The 18,985-nt window shown below is 37.3% G+C and overlaps 1 protein-coding gene across 1 annotated transcript in view; it reads right to left on the reverse strand.

Annotated features, from left to right (window-relative positions):
• The window catches only part of GMCL1 (germ cell-less 1, spermatogenesis associated), a 39,855-nt gene extending 20,870 nt beyond the window's left edge, over nucleotides 1-18,985 (reverse strand). Inside the window, exons 1-8 of the mRNA XM_059405925.1 lie at nucleotides 18,484-18,985; nucleotides 12,543-12,666; nucleotides 10,648-10,744; nucleotides 9,432-9,529; nucleotides 6,746-6,858; nucleotides 6,046-6,111; nucleotides 3,847-3,931; nucleotides 831-921 (exon numbers count right to left, since the gene is read on the reverse strand). Of these exons, the coding sequence (XP_059261908.1) occupies nucleotides 831-921; nucleotides 3,847-3,931; nucleotides 6,046-6,111; nucleotides 6,746-6,858; nucleotides 9,432-9,529; nucleotides 10,648-10,744; nucleotides 12,543-12,666; nucleotides 18,484-18,743 (934 nt within the window). The 5' untranslated portion in view covers nucleotides 18,744-18,985. The remainder of the gene's footprint in view (nucleotides 1-830; nucleotides 922-3,846; nucleotides 3,932-6,045; nucleotides 6,112-6,745; nucleotides 6,859-9,431; nucleotides 9,530-10,647; nucleotides 10,745-12,542; nucleotides 12,667-18,483) is intronic.

The following is an 18,985-nucleotide window of genomic DNA, read 5'->3' on the forward strand; positions in this document are numbered from 1 at the left end:
AATAATAAACACAAAATTCAAGATAGTGGTTGGGAAAGTCAGAGAGACACAACAGGAAAGAAGCACAGGAGTAGACTGAAGTTACAAATGTTCTAGTCCTTGAAGATGAGTTTGTAGGGGTTCAATATATTACTAAAAATAATAAAAAAAAAAATGTAGCCATGCATGGGCTAAAAATGACTGTGAACTAAGAAAATCATGAACTAAGGATTATGATTTACCCACTTCTTTGCACCTGAAGTTCCTTCCCTATTATCTGTTTTAGCAAAATAAAAAATAAATACATTGCATGTTCCACCTCTATCCCAGTAAGAATTTAATGGCAGTAGATCTTTATGAATTTATTCAGATCAGTCTTCTCCGAGAATCTGACAAAAATTATAGAAGTTCTCACCTTGCAAAACAGATGCAACACAAGCATACACATAAAGTTCTGCATACACTTTTGGGGGTTAGTTACAAACTGAAGCCTGTAGATGGGACCCCCCCTTTGTTAAGAACTGTTGCCTGATAGACAGGGTTAATGTGTTACAAAAAATTCAGTGTGGACAAACACCTGTTGGTGATAAAATAGGAAAGGTGATACTTTGGGGAGTCAAACTATGGTGTTAGTTCAAGGAATAATAATTCAGTTAATACATGCAAGGCATTTTTTTTCTTATCCAGCTTTACTTTTCTCAATTTAAATTAGGGGCTGAATTAGATAACTGCTTGAAGTCTTCACCAGATCTAAAATTCTCTAGGTCTACCAATAAGTTAGGACCCGATTTTAATAAATTTCAATTAAAAAGACTCTCAAAATAAGTGCTTAATAAAAATTTCAAGCATACCTTTTCTCCTCTTAGAAAACCAGACATCTGTCTCAGTCAACAGTTGTTTTAAAGATCCATTCCATGAAGGCACAAGTTGAAGGAACATCCACTACGTTAAAAAAGCAAATTTAAGAAAGAAATTATAAGATTTCATCATGTTACGATTTTACATTCATACTGCTTCCACCTTAAAATGTAATATCTAAAAAAATTAATTTCTAGTACATGAAACTGAAAGAAGTAGGACTGTTCTATGAATGCTTACAAGCTTTAAATTCATCATAGCTCTGGGGCACCTGGGTAGCTCAGCTGGTTAAGCATCTGACTCTTCACTTCGGCTCAGGTCATGATCTTAGGGTTGTGAAACTGAGCCCTACATTGGGCTCCACACTGTATTGAGCCTGCTTAAATTCTCTCTCTTCCTCGCTCCTTCTCCCTCGCTCTCCCTTTGCCCCTCACTCCCTTTCATCATGGTCCAAAGTTCCACAGTCCTTTAGTCGTTTTAGTCGTGGTCCAATGATAAAAACTAAAACTGTGTGATAAAGAATAAATGAATTCCTGAAGTATTTAAGGCCTCAAACGCAGTATAGTTACACAATTAAAATGCTAAAGATTTAATATATATTACATTAGTGATTTTACACTCATTTATTCTACTCATCTATTAACTCAATTTTGCTAAGTATCATTAAGGTTATAAAATAATCCTAATTACTTAATATTAATTTAATAAATAATTTGATAATAATTTATTTAAAAAGGAAAAAGGAGTTTCTTATTGTTTTATTACTGTTGAGGTAGTATACAGACCAGTTAGGGGCATGGGTTTTTAAATCCTTCCCCTGCCAATTACAGCTGGGCAAATTACTTGATTTTTCTGGGCCTTAATTTCTTCATTTATAAAATGAACATGATACCTCATAGGACATTAAAAGAATTATTATGTGTAACTTACTTTGATCGTGCCTGGCACACAGTAAGCACTTATCACTACTGGCATAAGAGCAATTACAACAATAGGAAACAATGAATGCCACCACTGGCTCAGAGACAGAAATGGCCTGTCTACCCCTCCAACTCAGTTACTAAACTCCCCTGCGGCGCGGGTAGGGGGTGGGGGTGGGATGTGACGAACACAACCTTTTTCTTCTTTTTTTTAAAGACTTTATTTATTTATTTGACAGAGATCACAAGAGGGCAGTGAGGCAGCAGGTGGGGGGCGGGGGCGGGGGAGCAGGGCTGAGTAGAGAGCCCGATGCGGGGTTTGATCCCAGGACCCTGAAATCATGACCTGAGTCGAGGACGGAGACTTAACCCACTGAGCCACCCAGGTGCCCCAAAACACAACATTAATAAAATGTCATCTCAACCACAAAATAAGCAATTGCAATGATACAACTTAGAACGTGTCTCATTCTCAGTTTTTTTTTTAAAAGATTTTATTTATTTATTTGACAGAGAGTATATCACAAGTAGGCAGAGAGGCAGGCAAAGAAAGGAGGAAGCAGGCTCCCTGCTGAGCAGAGAGCCAGCCGACACTCGGGGCTTGATCCCAAGACCCTGGGATCATGACCTAAGCCGAAGGCAGAGGTTTTAACCCACTGAACCACCGAGGTGTCCCTCATTCTCAGATTTTGAAGCTGTGTTAAATGGAGACTCTGTTGCTGGTGACAAAAGGCTAAAAGCAAAATTATTCAGTGGGAAAAGCAATGAACTAGGACTCACAAACCTGGGTTCTACCTCAAGTCTGCCACTTAGTAACTGTAAGAGTTCTAAGTCCTATCATCTACAGAACAAGAAAGATAGCTGATTTGTCACTTCAGAGTTGTGAAAATAAAATCACTTTAAAGATGTTAAAACCTTTCAGACAATTATCATATGATCTCTCTGATATGAGGAATTTGAGAGGCAGGGCAGGGGGTTGCGGGGGGGCAGGGAAGGAAAAAATGAAACAAGATGGGATCGGGAGGGAGACAAACCATAAGACACTCTTAATCTCATGAAACAAACTGAGGGTTGCTGTGGGGTTGGGGTTAGGGACAGGGTGGCTGGGTTATGGACATTGGGGAGGGTATGTGCTATGGTGAGTGCTGTGAAATGTGTAAGCCTGATGATTCACAGACCTGTAACCCCTGGGGCAAACAATACATTATATGTTAATAAAAATAATTTATAAAAACGAAAAAAAAAAAGGATGATACAAAAGTATGAAATGAAACATATGCCTGAAGTGCAAATAAGGTCTTTAAAGAATTTTACCATTTTCTAGAAAAAGTGAAAATTTCATCATGAAGTCATTAATTCAACTTTGAAAACATTTCTGAAAACCATATAAAACATTTAACATTTCTGACTATGTAAATAACATAACAGCATGCTTGTTGTTGAAAAACATGTGGGAAAAAAACAGAAACATACTTCTAGAATAGAAAAGTATGTAAAACCAAGCAAAGGAAATAGGATGCAAGCTCTCATGGCCCACAGCTTGATATCAACTGCAGACCCAACAGTAAGAGAGGTACCTTGCATTCCCAATAGGAAGAAGCCAACTCTACCATTCTAGTAGGAGAAAGGAAGAATTTCTTCTTGGCCAGCAACAAGCTCAGTCAATAAGAAGATACAGGCAACATGCAACTCTAGCTTTTCTCCAAGGGATTTTGATTCATTCAAAGCAGCCCCTCCCAACTTCCTCTTTCTCTTGATAAAGTAGTGTCCCTCTCCCTTGAGGTCTGGACTTGCTTATGGTTTGTTACAGCTTACATGTCCCAAAGTCCAACTGCTCTACTATTCCCAAATAAATCCATTTTGCTGGTAAAATAACTGGCTATTGTACTTTAAAGGTTGACAAGTATAAAGAATGAAATTAAAATCACTCATGTTAGCAAACAAAGTTTTTTTTAAACATTCTGGCATATTTCCTTTAGCATTTCTTATATTTACACCATACCTTTATCACTGGACACCAGCTGTGTCCAGTTTTTCACTATTATAAGTAATGCTGAGGTGATGCCCTTACATACTATTATGTCAATACCTTTTTAAGAGCTGTGTACACATCCATCTCCACTTGCATCACAAATAAGTTAGATGAACCAATGAGCTGTTTCATGACATTTATACTAGAAAAGAAAAAGAGAGGTATAGTGAGTTTATCCTCATGCACGGCTAAAACATCTTGGTGGAACTAAAAAATTTAAGTCTTTCTTATGAAAAGAAAATGACATCAGTCTTTTTGCCCAACACAAAGAATCTTAGACAGAAATAACCTATCTGAGCACAAGGATATTTTAATTCAGAGAGAATCCTCTGAAAGGTCTTTCTTTGAACTGACAGGAAAACAAAGAACTTTGATCTGCTGATTAAACAAGTCAAAAAAAGGTCTCAATGAGGTATCTTTTGTTATGCCCTGATAGAGTGGCAGTGTTCCTATTTTGCCTTTCCGGCCCATTCATTGTTTAAAAAAAAAAAAAAAAAAAAAAAAAAAAGGCATTCATCAAAATTCACTGAAACATCTGTATGTTCAAAGTAACCTTTAACATTGAGGGTTAAGAGAATTGCTTAGTCTTAAAGCATGTTTTCATCACTTTTAAAGAGCAATATCAAGAAATATGTATTAGTTTAAACTTGGTATCACCAGCTGTTTCTCCCCCTTCCTTTAAGCCGTAAAAACCAGAAGAACCTCTAGGTTTTTAAGATGGCCACTACAATTTATCTTCTTTTTGAAAGACCTCAATGAGAAATTTAAAAAAGGAAAAAGATTAAACTGTTCCCAATTCTTTTCTTTCTTTCTTTTTTTTTTTTTAAGATTTTATTTATTTGACAGAGAGAGAGATGGAGAACAACCTGGGAGAGTGACAGGCAGAGGGAGGAGAAGCAGCCTCCCCACTGAGCAAGGAGCCAGATGTGGGGCTTGATCCTAGGACTCTGGGATCATGACCTGAGCTGAAAGCAGACACTTAACCAACTGAACCACCCAGGTACCCTGATGATTTTCAAACCAAACATAATGCAGAGCTTTGTTTATACCTTGCCATTATTAGGTAATGATTTTTTTTGCAGAAAAATACTTCTCAAACTTTTTTACCCGTTACCTCGTAAGGGCAGAGGAAAGGAAAGGACCCAGGAATCCAGGAAATGGGTCTTAGCCAAAAAAATAACATTTCTATGATTTCTTGTATTTCATCTTTAAAGCTCAAAGAAACTTGAATTCTCTCTATTCCATATTGTATTTAAATGTAAAAATGTTTATCTTTTCCCCCACCACTTCCCTACCCACCCTTGCAAGAAAAACAACAACAACAAAAAACAACCCACAAAAAAAACCCCAACAAATCAGTGAAGTTGACATCACAGGACTCATCTCTTCGAGAGCAGAAACCATGACATAATCACCTCTGCATCCTTCACAGCACCTAACAGAGTACCTTCGTATATAGCGGACATTCAAGAAGTGTTTGTTGAAGGAAGGCAGGAAGGAATTATCAGCCGATGTTATTCAAAAGGCCAACCTCATTGTGAATTTGACTTCATCAGGCCTAGCAGAAAGTTTAAAACAACTTCCTTAATTTTGCAGGGGTGCCTGACTGGCTCAGTTGGAGCATGCAACTCTTGATCTCAGGGCTCTGAGTTCAAGCCCCACACTGGGTCTGATTACTAAAAATAAAATCTTTAAAACTTAAATTTTGAAATGGTAAAGAAGGTTTTTAAACTTTTAGATTCTCAGCGCACCTGGGTGGCTCAGTCATTAAGCAGCTGCCTTTATATCAGGTCATAATCCCAGGGTCCGAGATTGAGCCCTGAGTTGGGCTCCCTGCTCTGCAGGAAGCCTGCTTGTCCCTCTCCCACTCCCCCTGCTTGTGTTCCCTCTCTGGCTGTCTCTCTTGCTCTCTGTCAAATAAATAAAATCTTTAAAAAACAAAAGAAAACACACAAAAAACAAACTTTTAGATTCTCTCAGAGCATAGCAAAGGTAAGGTAACACTTGACATTTTTCTATAGTTTTATAGTAACAGTGAATTATTCAATCAAAATTAGTTAAAATAGTAGACATAATACACATATTATTTATGACAAATTCATGAAGCATTTCTTCAGTTCATAGATGTCAAGATACCTTTCATGAAATTATTCACTTTTCGTAAGTAATATATTTTTGTATAAAGCAAATGCATACTTTAACAAATAACCATTATTTTAGCGTGATTAATTACAATGTTATTAAAAATTAAAATACCTGAGTTCCTTAAAAAGTTCAACATTCTGGTGAGTCATCAAATTGTTGAGAAGCCATTCTAGGCACCTGAAATTAAAACATGGCATTATTTATTACATGATACATAAAAAAAATCCTGTGTTTATGTCTTATGTAGTAGGACTTACAGTTAAAATAAAAACAATTAGTCTTGCCAGAACATGCTCAAATTTTTAAATTTAACAACCAAAAATTTAGTATTGTTTTTGTCAGCAGTTATTAAGGAAATATTCTCTTTATATTAATAAGAGCATTTCTAATTAAGAAAACATTTCAAGTTGGTGTTACATCATTTATGCAGGGGCCTTCACACTTCTATTACTTTCTTTCTAATTTGAAAATGGGTACTATAATACTCAGGAGTTAAAAACATTGCCAGTAGGTGTGCTGATAAATATGTCTATGATGCCTATTACTTAAAAACTATTAATAGAAAATACATGGAGTGACCAGAGTTTTTCTAAGCCACGTATAAGCATGTATAACCTACCCATGGTCATTTACAAAGACAACACTTTCAAGGAATTTACTAATTCATCCAAATGTAAAAAAGAACTTTTTATAACAAAATTCTAGTCCCCTATTTTTTTTTTCTTTCTTATAGCTATACATTCTCTTAAGAAACGAAAGCAGCCAAATTCCCACAAGTGGGATGGGAGGAAAAATAAAAAAGGTAACTCACTTTTTCTTTACAGAATCTAATCCATAGGTCCCTGCTGATGTGTAATAGCCACATACAGTTTTCACATTAATTGTTTCCTTCATTGTCTCACCACACTGCTGTATTAAACCATCCTGTAAATATAAATAAGCACTGGAAAGGCCCATTTCACGTGGGAAAAATTAGCTCTGAATATGTGCTTTTACATATTAAAAAGTAAAAAAAAAGAAAAAAAAAAGGAAGAAGGAAAGAAAAGAAAGAAAACTCATTAAGTGCAGCAAGCCTAAATTTTTAAGTCCAATAAAAATACTGAAAAAAAAAAAAATCCAGCAAGTATTCAACTAAATACTTGGAATTGAAAAACAGAATGGAGGGGGTAAAAGCAGTAAGGCAGTAAAGTAGAGCTGAATATTGCTATTCTCTTTCTTTTTTATTCTTCCCCTCTCTGGGAACTTTGCAAATTTAAGCAGCATTATGTCTGGTTTGCCTGTTCTTTTAAAATTAAGATCTTTTAACATACTCAGGTGACCATGTGATAGACAAGTAAACAGTATGAATCATCAGAAAGTGTTTATTAAAGTATAAAATACTTATCAACTTCTAAGAGATGCACCTAAAACAAATACATTACTATTTACACTAAAATATTAATCTGAAATGTTTATATGTAAGATTTCAAATGAACTAATTTTATTCAATATATGGAAAGAATGTCACTTTTTACCTAAACTTCTGAAACATATTCATCATGCAAGTATATTATTAAGTTAGTACGTTAAGTCATAAAGATGATGCAGAAAATAGGTTTATGATAAAACCAAAAGGACTAATGTTAGAAAATAAAGTGTACTTGTTAAAAATAAGTACTGAAAGGATGACAAATTTAAAAAATTAAATGATCCCAGCTAAGTATATTGAGCAAGCTATTTACTAATACTTCAAATAAATAAGTATACAAATGTCACAGAAAAGGAAACTTAGTGAACTTTTTCTAAAGATCAAAATAAAATACTGACCGACCTTAAGGATTTTAAACTTACCTGAAAGTTATTTGAGACTACTCCCCTCTTAACCTCCTCCACTTTCCTCTTAACACCTTGTCACCAAGTCCAGTGGATTACCCTTGATTAATCTTTCTTTGATCCCGTTTTTCCTCCCCATGCTTATTGCTACTGCCCTACTTTAGACGCTCACTTGGACTACTGCAATAAGATTTTGTCTCTAATGTACTCATTTTTCTTCAATACATCCTTTACGTTATTTCTGAAGCATTCTTTCTAAAACTTCTGAAGTAAACTTTCTAAAACTTTTTGATTTGATCTAAAACTTTTGATTGTTCCCCTTTTCCAAAAGGGGAACATGGGTGGCTCAGTTGGTTGGGTGTCCAACTCTTGTTTTCAGTTCAGGTCATGGTCTCATGGGTCATGGGATCAAGCCCCATGGGGTCCTGTGCTTAGAAGAGAGTCCGCTTGAGGATTCTCTTCCCTCTGTCCCATCCCTCACTTGCGTACCTACATATAAAGTCTAAAGTATAGAGGGATTTTCACAGTCTGGCCTCTGTTATGCTCTCTGCAACCCTTCTTTTATTGTGCTGGAGCTTCTTATCTCTGTGCTAGAGCCATGTTCCACTCAGATTCTCTGATCCTCTACTGTTTCACATCTCTTAGTATTAATTTGCTCTGTAGAAAATGCTTCCTTCCCCTCTTTTTTGCAAGATAAATACGTTTTCAGTTTTCAAAACTCAACCTCCTCCTTTGTACCACCAAGCTAAACTAACCACTCCCTCTGTTCATCTGCTAAATCCTACAGAATGTTTATTATCGTATCTATAATACTGGGCAATTCTCACTTTATCTTTGGGTCTATTTATCAACACTCCCTCCCCCATTTCACACACACATTATATTGTGAGTTTCCTGAAGGCGGGTACTATGTCTTAATTTACCTTTAAATTCCTATGCCTAGTTTGACACATTGCTCAATATACTTCTGTTGAAAGAACAAATCTGTCATTCTACCAATGGATTATATATATTTACGTGGTTTACCACAATTATTTCATAATTAAGAAAAAGTTGACAAAGTGGGCACTCAATGTTTTTCAAACCCATGACCTAAATAAATTTGTAATCGTAAGTGATCTGCTTAATAACAGTCAAGATAAATCATTAATGAATAGAGATATGTAAATGGACTTAAACAAGTAAACTCTTACATTATAGTAATTCTAAGGTATCTACACTGAAATAGCTTGCATTCATCTTACACAGACGGGATGACCCCCTGAGTTATAATAAATCGGTTTTCACTGAGCATTTTACTTTATATTTTTGGGGGTTAAGCATTTTAAGTGACTTATCACAAATGACATATTTACACATTTCATTTTTATTTTTAAAAATTATAAAAAGCTAAGCTTTTTGTTTTTAGAATAGATACTTTTTTTTTTTTTAAGATTTTTTATTTATTTATTTGACACAGAGAAAGATCACAAGTAGGCAGAGACACAGGCAGAGAGAGAGGAAGGGAAGCAGGCTCCCTGCTGAGCAGAGAGCCCGACACGGGGCTTGATCCCAGGACCCCAGGATCATGACCTGAGCCAAAAGCAGGGGCTTTAACCCACTGAGCCACCCAGGTGCCCCTAGAATATATACTTTGAAACAAAGATCCAACTGTGATCCTTTCTTTAAAGAATGTGCATACTCACCAACTGCAACATACAAGCTGCTGCCAAAATGGCAATAACTCGACTGGGCTTTATTAAGACATCATCTCTATATAGCGACCCAAAGGCAACCTGCAGTGCTGAAAGCCAAAGTAGACCCAGGGAATGAAATAACAGTGACATCTATAAAAGTATTACAAAAATAACAATAATGACCATCTTTATACTTGAAGACATATATCAAAATGTAGTATATACATAAAAGGTTAAGAGAAGTATCACTATTTAAAATGCTAGGAACGGTAACTGATTAATGGTGCTAATTTAATAACAATGTTACAAATTGCCATTTATTCTACCTAACAGAGTTGAATTCTTCTACAACTAATCTTGATATTAAGATACTCTTGGAAAAAGTTTTATAAAGATACCCTGAGTAGACCAATCATTAAGCAACACAGACCCCATGATGATCTTAACCCTGATGTTTCAGTGCTTCCTTCTTGGGGAGTGGGGAATAGCACCTGGTCCACTCCATGAAACACTCTCCCTGAGCCACCACAGCTATCTAGGCCTGTCCTTCCTTCTCTCCACTGTCACTCTTGCATGTGTTTTATAAATATCCTTAACTTTTCTCTTTGCCTATGTTGTGAGTACTGGGTACTTACACTTGGGCAATCAAAGAGGGGAGCAGAGAACGAGAAGTGGAACAGGAATTAGGAGAGTGACAGGACCACTGAGGCTCACTAAACTGCTGAGGCCTAAAATAAGTCCCTAAATCCTCTGGGCCTCTCAGCTTCCTCATCTAAGAACTCAGAGCTCTTAAACACTGATTACATGATTCATACCCTCTTGTTCCCAGAGAAAGTCTTCATACATGGGAAATAATCAATAAACACTATATACCAGCTTTTCTTTTCTTTCCTTTTTTTTTTTTTAACCAGCTTTTCTATGTGATTTTTAAAAAGAGTCATACTCTTCCCTCCTTCACCCTACATCCTCCGTATCCCAGGCAAATATAATTATGAACAGTAAACAGTAAACAGATTGATAAGGCCTACAAGTAGATTAGGAACAGATAGAACAGAATTGGTAAAAACTATGGAGCTGAGAAAATGAATACAAAGCTGACACTCTGGGGTATTAAATGAAGCTTTCTTCTAGCCTATAAGGTTGGAAGAAAATATTTATTTTCTACCAAAAGCATAAAAAGGTTATGTTATAATTTTTAAATAATAGTAATTATAGTGATGGTTACCTTCTATATCAATATTCTGGTCCGGAATCTCCAGTTCAATAATATTCATGCTGGATTCTTTCCAAGAACCACTGAACATACTAGAAAAGTAGCCAGACTTAAAAAACAAAACAAAACACCCAATTATCCAGTACTTTCTGTGTCTTCCAAATTATTTTCCCATTTCTAATTCCAAGTAATTCTTCTAACAAAATGAATCCATATTATTTTAGGAGAAAAAGAATAGCTAAATTTGTCTATAGGATAATGAAATTAAGGATATTTTAGGTATGTCAAAATACTTTGTTTAGTATCAATTTAATGAAAATTAAACCAAATTCTCATATTACTATCTGAACTGAATTCCTATATTACTTTTGAACCTTACATTAGTTTTTTTACTTAGTTCAATTTCTAAGTCTATTACAGGTATGTTTTCCTTCTCAATGGCATTCTAAATTTAAGCTTAGAAAATACAGCATATATTTAAGACTCTCATAAACCTATGACAACACATAATGTAAATACAAGATCATGCACTGAGAAGAAGTGAAGACTAAGAACCTTCCTACTGTTAAATCCTGACTGTTGGTGGCTATAAATGGGATGATCCCCAGAAATCAGGATTAATCTAAAGTTTAATCTAGTCAGAAAATTCCAGAATGGACCTAAATTCTTGGAAAGGTACCAGAATGGATGAAGCCTTTAGTTACCTTCTAGATAGCACCTTCCATAATTTGAATACTTTGGAATACATCAAAGAGTAACTAATTTTACTGAATACTTAGTATGTATAAGGCACTGTGAATATAGCAGTAAACAAAACAGACATTGTTTCTGTCCTTAGGGGCTTACTATATTTCAGCATGTGGTTTATACTATAATCAATATAGTTGCTCTTGAGAGGGAAAGCCTTCACTGAGGCATTCTCATCCTTAAATCCACAAAACTGCTTTCAGTGATTAAAAAAAAAAGTTATGTACCCTATCCTCAAGTTGAGACCAATATTCTGATATATTCCCTGAGCTATATATTTCAAGCCAAAGTAAACTTGTTCAAAAAAATTAAATAAAAACCGCTATGATTAAATTCTTATAGAAAAAGTTCTTTTAAAATATTTCTACTGAAAATCTTATACTATACTGTCTTACCAGTAATTACTGTCAAACGGTGAAGAAGAGAGAAAATATAAACTCCATAGGATAAAAACTGAATTGTTCACTGTTCTATTCCCAGTGCCTAGAACAATGATTTGAAGAAAGAATAGATAGATTTGATGAAAGAATAAATGAGTAAAATATTTGAGCCAATAGAGCAAAATTTTCTTTCATTTTCAGAGTTCTGAACCTTTAAATTGGGGTGACAATATTACCAAAGTTGGTAATATTTTCAGCACACAAACCAAATAGGTATATCAGCTAAATGAATTACTCTGTATTTGCTAGGTCTTTAATTTAACTGCATTTTCCAGAAGGAAAGAAGTGTAAGTGTCAAGAACTTTCTATTAATTTTCAACCATATCTACAAAATAACATTTTGGCTAAGTTCATCTAGTTTAAATAATTACATTTAAAAAAAAATTCAGCCATCTTAACTTTAGACATTTTTCCCTAACTTTTTTCCCTTTTGTCAACAAAAGGTACCAAAATAAGAACCTTACTGTAGTAATGATCAAAAGATATTTGCTGGTCTGGTTGACAAGGAAAATTCAAAATCTGTTTTCTAGACTATACTAACTGTGTGCTGTATTTCTGATAAAACAAGATTTTGAAATCAGATGACAGGACTTATAAACAACTACTGTCCGTACAAAGAGACTGCTATGAAATGCAATTAGAAAGAACATGACTTGAAAGAGTTTGAGCTATTTTTAAGTAACTACCTTGTTTACTCAAACAGAAAAATAAAATACTTACTTGACATAAATATATTTTGTGTAAGTTCCACTCTTCTCCTAGAGCACAAATCTTAATGTCACTATTTTCACCATTCAAAAATAATGTCTGATAAATGTACTTGGATGTACTCTTTAATTTTTTCCTGTTAAAAGAAAAGCAAATTTTATTTTTTTTTAATTTTTTTTTTCTAAAGATTTTATTTATTTATTTGACAGAGAGAAATCACAAGTAGATGGAGAGGCAGGCAGAGAGAGAGAGAGGGAAGCAGGCTCTCTGCTAAGCAGAGAGCCTGACGCGGGACTCGATCCCAGGACTCTGAGATCATGACCTGAGCTGAAGGCAGCGGCTTAACCCACTGAGCCACCCAGGCGCCCCGAAAAGCAAATTTTATATATGTGTAAAACTGAATGTTTTACTGATTCTGCAACTCAAAATATTCCTTTTGTTCAATTTCTAAGAAATAGAGCCAACTTATCCTCTGCGTAAAAGGACAGAAGCATGTAATATTCAAATTTACATTAGTACCTAAGAAACTAATAACAGTAGTTATCTAATAGGGTACTCTATTCCTAAGAGGGTTAATGGCTAGATGGGACCTTTCATTGTGCATCATTTTTGCAAATCGTGATTGTTGAACTAAGTGAATTACCTGTAGATCAGCACAGTGATTTTTGCTTACCTCCTCGTTTAGAGAATAGTACTATGGAGGATCTCAATACAACTACAATGATACTTCTATGCAACTGCAAAACTGAGAACAAGAGTAAAAATTTTACCTACCCAAGTAATTTTTAGAATAATTTAGATTTAATCTTATTTTGGTACCAAAACATTTTAAACTAGTTAAACAACATTTTTTCCCCCCGTTAGACCAATGATTTGCAGCCTTACATAAAAGGTTTTCAAAACTATGCTCAATGGAGAAGTGTCTTCAGGGCCGCCAGGGAGAGCTGGGGAACAAACCCTGGGCATCCTCACCTAACTTCAACTAGAACAGCATCACAACTTAGGGATTTCTGCGTTAAGATTTCATTTAAAAGATGAATTATATATTTTTTAAAGTCTGATAATCATTGTTCAAGATGGTCCAATGAATAAGAAAAGCCCTAGGCAGAGGCCGATGAACACCTTTTTATATTCCTGGCCAATCCTGACAAGTTTTCTTGGTAGTTAAAAAATTTTAATCTTTAAGAAAATGAAGTGTTTCAGATGATATTTTGAACCAATGTGTTTGACAAGTCTTTCCAACAGACAGTAAAAAGAGCACATGCTTTGGTAGTGGAGAGACTTGGGTTTGAGTCCCAGCTCCACCATAGCTCAGTTACCCCAGATATAAAGAAGATATTAGTAGTAACCACCTTACTGGGTTACTTTGAGAAATAAATGGGGCAATATAGCTTCCAGTCCCTGATGGCACCATCCCCAAATTACATAAAAGATTAAAAGAACAGAAAGGATTAAGCCCATAACAGCAGAAAGTAAGGGTGGGCTTATCACCTGAAAAGAGCAGCAGAAGCCACAGCCCGGAATGCATCATGAAGGTCTAGGATGGAGGCTGAAGCCCATCTGCCCTTCAGAAGCCTGTGTGGGTTGAGGGGAGGGGTCTCAGGAGAAGCAAAAGGGTAAAAGTGAGGCTGAAAATGGGGAAACGTGTTCCTTTAATGGCCTCTTCCACAGTGTATGAACAAAGAATACAGACAACCAGAGTACAGATAATTCAGACATAAAGATTCCAAGGCTCTTCTAAGAAGGAGAGGACAAATCTCTCAGGAAAAGCCAAGATTTTAGTGTAGGTGTTGGCACCCGACAAAGCAATCCTCATTCTGGTGTTTGAGAAATCTGTAGCCTGTGAGCTCTTGACACATTCACCCTGAATCATGGTCCCCAAACTATGTGTCGAAGCACCTGGAGCACCACAGCAAACTCAGGGATGCGTGTAGAATATTTTATATTCGAGGGCAGCAATGCATCTTTCAGATACCATGCTATCTACTACTATTAAGCAGTAGTTTGAACCTAACTATGAGATACTTCTTTAGGACCAGAGGAACCATGGAAAAAATTGCTGTGCTGTGAACAAAAAAAGTTTGGGAATCTCTGCTCTGAACAAACTCACTCACCCCATCATCCAATTTAGTAGTCAGTCTTCCTACTTAAAGGGAAGGCTTAGTAGAAATAGGTTTACTCAATTAAAACACACACACACACACACACACACACGTTTTTCATTCTTAAATATAAAAAGACAAGCAAGGATGACACAACATGAAGAGAATTAGGAGCACTGAGGACTATTAAAAAGAGAGAAACTGGCCCCAGAGGAAATATATTAATTCAGGGAAGAGAGAACTTAAAACACTCTAAAATTAGTGTAGCTAAATATCTGAGATTTATAAAACAACTGGATACTACGATAAAGGAAACAAGGGAAAAAAGAGCTCTTAGAGACTAAAAACATGGTTACTAAAATTACAAAGCCAAAACAGAGGCTGACTGAGAAAGTTAAGGAAATTTCCCAGAATATAAAACAACAACAACAAAAAAAAAAACTAAAAAGAAAAAAGAAAAAAAAAAAAAAACGAAAAGAGAGAGGTAGAATCCAAGAAACCCAGAATCTGGTTAAGAGGAGTCCACAAGAAAGAAAAAACAAAGATAACAGGAAAAAGGAAATCATGGAAGAGATTAATGGAAGAAAATTTCTCCAAACTAGTGTCCAGATTGTAAGGATCAACCAAGTATTGAGGCATTAAAAAACCCACACTTAAGCACACTCTAGTTAAATTCCAAAATACCAAAGAAAAAAACCCCAAAATTTCCAGAGAAAAAAAGGTCACCTACAAAGAAAAAAGAATTAGACCAGAATCCAATTTCTCATCCACACTGTAGGCTAGAAGACAATGAAGTAATGTCCTCAATGGTATGAAGTTATATATGAAGTTATTGTAAATATCTATACTCAAAGGATGAATAAGGTGAAAGTCTAAATTCACATTTATTTATTTATTTATTTATTTTTAAGATTTTATTTATTTATCAGAGAGAGAGGGCGAGAGAGCAAGCACAGGCAGACAGAATGGCAGGCAGAGGCAGAGGGAGAAGCAGGTTCGTGGCCGAGCAAGGAGCCGGATGCGGGACTCAATCCCAGGACGCTGGGATCATGACCTGAGCCGAAGGCAGCTGCTTAACCAACTGAGCCACCCAGGCGTCCCCTAAATTCACATTTAGATAAGCCCGAATTACCTCCTTTTGCATCCTTCTGAGGAAGATACAGGAGGATGCAGTTCTCTAAAATGACCGAGAAAGAAAAGACGCAGAAAAGAAAAGACTACAGAAAAAAAGACTACAGAAACAGTAGATCCAATCCTAGAGATGTGGTAAAATTAAGTCCCAGGATAAGCTCAGACCTGGAGAGCAATGGATCCAGAATGGAACAGGAAGATGAAGGGACTCAAGAGCAGGGGTCTTGGGTTTGGAGGAGAACACCATGAAACTAAGTTTGGAAAGACAGGAAAACCTGAATATATTATGAAGGAATATTACTCTTTTGTCAATGGTGAGAAGTGGGGAGGCAGTTAGAAACCAGGAAAATGGGAACTATTGCAATAAGATACAAATGAAAACAGGGCCTGAATTTGAGCACTTGATGGAACGTAGAAAAAAGATGGCACTTAAACGTGAGGTTAGAAAATGTCTCCAATAGAAAAACAAGGAGTTTTGACACTGCACCCAGGAAGGTATCATTTATAATCCTATCACACTATTTGACTTTGAGGTGAACAGTATTTACATAATTCTAACAACAAATACTGTTTACTGGTTTCAAAATTTAAAGACAGTCTAGGCACAGCAAACACAGAAGATCTGGGTACAGAACAGCCGAGTTTTAATAGTTATCTAACATAAAAGTAAAAAATACAGTTGTCAAAAGGTGTGAATGAAGTGGAAGTTTGGCTTGGAAGCCACAGTTTTTCATGGTGTAGTTGGCTGAGATGGCAGAGTGCATCAGACAACCTCAGGGAGCATAACTGGTGCCAACACACATATTTCTAGGTCTTAATATTTTCTTACACTCCTCATCCATGCCAGGCTGAATAACCAGGCCTCTTCCACTGATAACAAAACATACTAAATTCTCCATGTATTTTCTAGTAAGTATTTGCTTTAAAGACTTTCCATTCTAGCCAACTCGCGTAGTTCAGGGGTTGGCAAAGCTTTTCTATAAAGGTCTGGAGAGTAAATATTTTTGGCTCTGTGGGCCAGAAAGGCTCCAGGCAAGTTTGCTGGCATCCCAACAGGCAGCTGCCTGCTTTCTCACCTTGGCCTACCACATCACAGCAAACTTCTCTACCGTCTAGTGTGGGCTATAGCCATACCATCTCCAGTATCTGAATCTCTGGTGGGGAAAGATGGCTATATTCCAAATTTGTTTCTTTCTTGGGTATTCTGTTTCAGTCTGAGAAGTTGTGATTGCACCTTTAAATCCTCTATTCCTGTATATTTTTAGAGATCTCTTTACCTCAGTAGTTTACCTTCAGTAGTTAATTCCCCGTTACTTGCAAATAATGGTTATATTAAAATTTCCCTGTTCAAATTACAGCATAATTTCTTTTTTGAATGGATCCTGACATAGATTTCAATAATGGCATTAAATATAAGTGGTCTAAAAAAATAATTAAATGGCAGAGATTATCCTAAAGGATTAAAAAAAAACCCCAATTACATGCTCTCTCCAAGATATCTATTATAAAGATACAGGTAAAAAAGGAAAATGGAAAAGATGTACCTTTTAAACACTTATCAAAAGAAAGTAATAATGGAAATTTACTAGGGACAAAGAGAGACATTTTGTAATGATAAAGGGTGCCAAATTATCAAGGAGACATAATTATTTACTGAGTGCTTCAACATCAGGGACCGCGCATTATACACAATCAAGTATTCGTCAAACCCTAAAAGCCAAGTATTATCAACTCCACTTTACTTATGAGGAATTAAAGCTATTAAGCACAGAGTCCAGACTAGAACTCAGAATCTGAGCTCCTTATATTAGACTGACTCTCCACAAAGGTGGTGGGGGTGAAGGGGGAGGGGGGAGGTGAAGGTGGTGTTCATTTTTGTAAATAAATACAAGCACTCATATATAAAACTTATGAAAAAGATTGTTTAGATATCAAACTATTAACAGACATAATCCATAATACTTTTATTTTACAATAGTTAAGTTACACTTGTGTAGCAAACTTTTAAAAATATTTTTCTAAACTTTCATTTAATAAATTACATTTATGTGACCCCAATGATTATCTTTAAAAAAAAAAAAAGGCAACCAGATTGCTTTATGTGAAAACATTCTACGCATAAGCTACATTCTGATTTTCTAATTCACAAGTAAACACCCTGTTTTTCAACTCTTTGAAAAAAAGGTTAAGCAAGTTGCAGCACTGACTGACACACACCCACGGCCAGCGTTCAAGTACTAGAGACTCTGACTTTGTTCCTGGTAAGGAACACATGTACAGTATTGATAAACTTCGCCTTTACAGTTAAAGAGAACTCCTCATGTATGTGATCACTTCCCTTTACACTGGTGGAAGACAGCGGGGGGAGGCTTAAGGTAACCGGATGCAAAACAACTCATTCTCCTGCCACCCACTCAGGACAAAGGCCAGCCAGCCGTTCCAGTCTGAGGTTTAATGAGGCTTGGCGTTTACCAGTCTCATCCTGGGGCTGTAATGCCACTCGGGCAGCTTCTGTGGTTTATAATCCAGAACGCCAGGCGTCTCCTAAGGCGCTCCCCATCCGCCGCGCATCGGGCTGGCTCCCACGCTTCCCGGTCAAGGGCGCATCTGGTCCTCACCCGCTGGCCAGCACCGCACCCCGAAGTGCAGCCGGCGCCGGGCTTATCCGCAGGCGCGGCCCTGGAACCGCCCAACAGGTGCGGACGCGTCCCTGCACTTACCTGCGCGGGGTGTTGAGGAGCCGCTGCTGCTCGTCCCCTTCCTCCTCATCCTCGTCAGTCTCGGAGTCGGGGTGACAGTAGCAGAAGGCCCCGCTGCTCCGCTTGCGCTTGCGGCTGCCCGGGCAGTAACAGAAGCCGTGGCCGGCCGCATCGCCGCCAGCCTCCGGCCTGCGAGTCGAGCCCCCCGCCCCAGAACCCGGCTCCTGCTGGGCTCGGGCTCGTCCCGGGTGGCGCAGCACTCGGCTGCTCAGCGAGCCCATGGACCACGGCTCCCCGGGACTTCAGGGAGCGCACCTCAGGGAGCCCAACGGAGACCGTCTCCCGCCATGCCCAGGCCGTCGCCGGCCTCCAACCAGCCCGGGTGCCTATACCGCCACCTTCTCACGCGCAGCCCCAACCGTTGCAGCGGACGCTACCGCGTCCATCCTCCGCCCCGCCCGCCGCGCCTATGCGCGCGGCGCGCCGGGACCGCAGGACCTCGCCCCCTTGCTTTCGCAACAAA

The sequence above is a fragment of the Mustela nigripes genome, chromosome 7, assembly GCF_022355385.1.
Source record: "Mustela nigripes isolate SB6536 chromosome 7, MUSNIG.SB6536, whole genome shotgun sequence".
In the NCBI taxonomy this organism is placed as follows: domain Eukaryota; kingdom Metazoa; phylum Chordata; class Mammalia; order Carnivora; family Mustelidae; genus Mustela; species Mustela nigripes.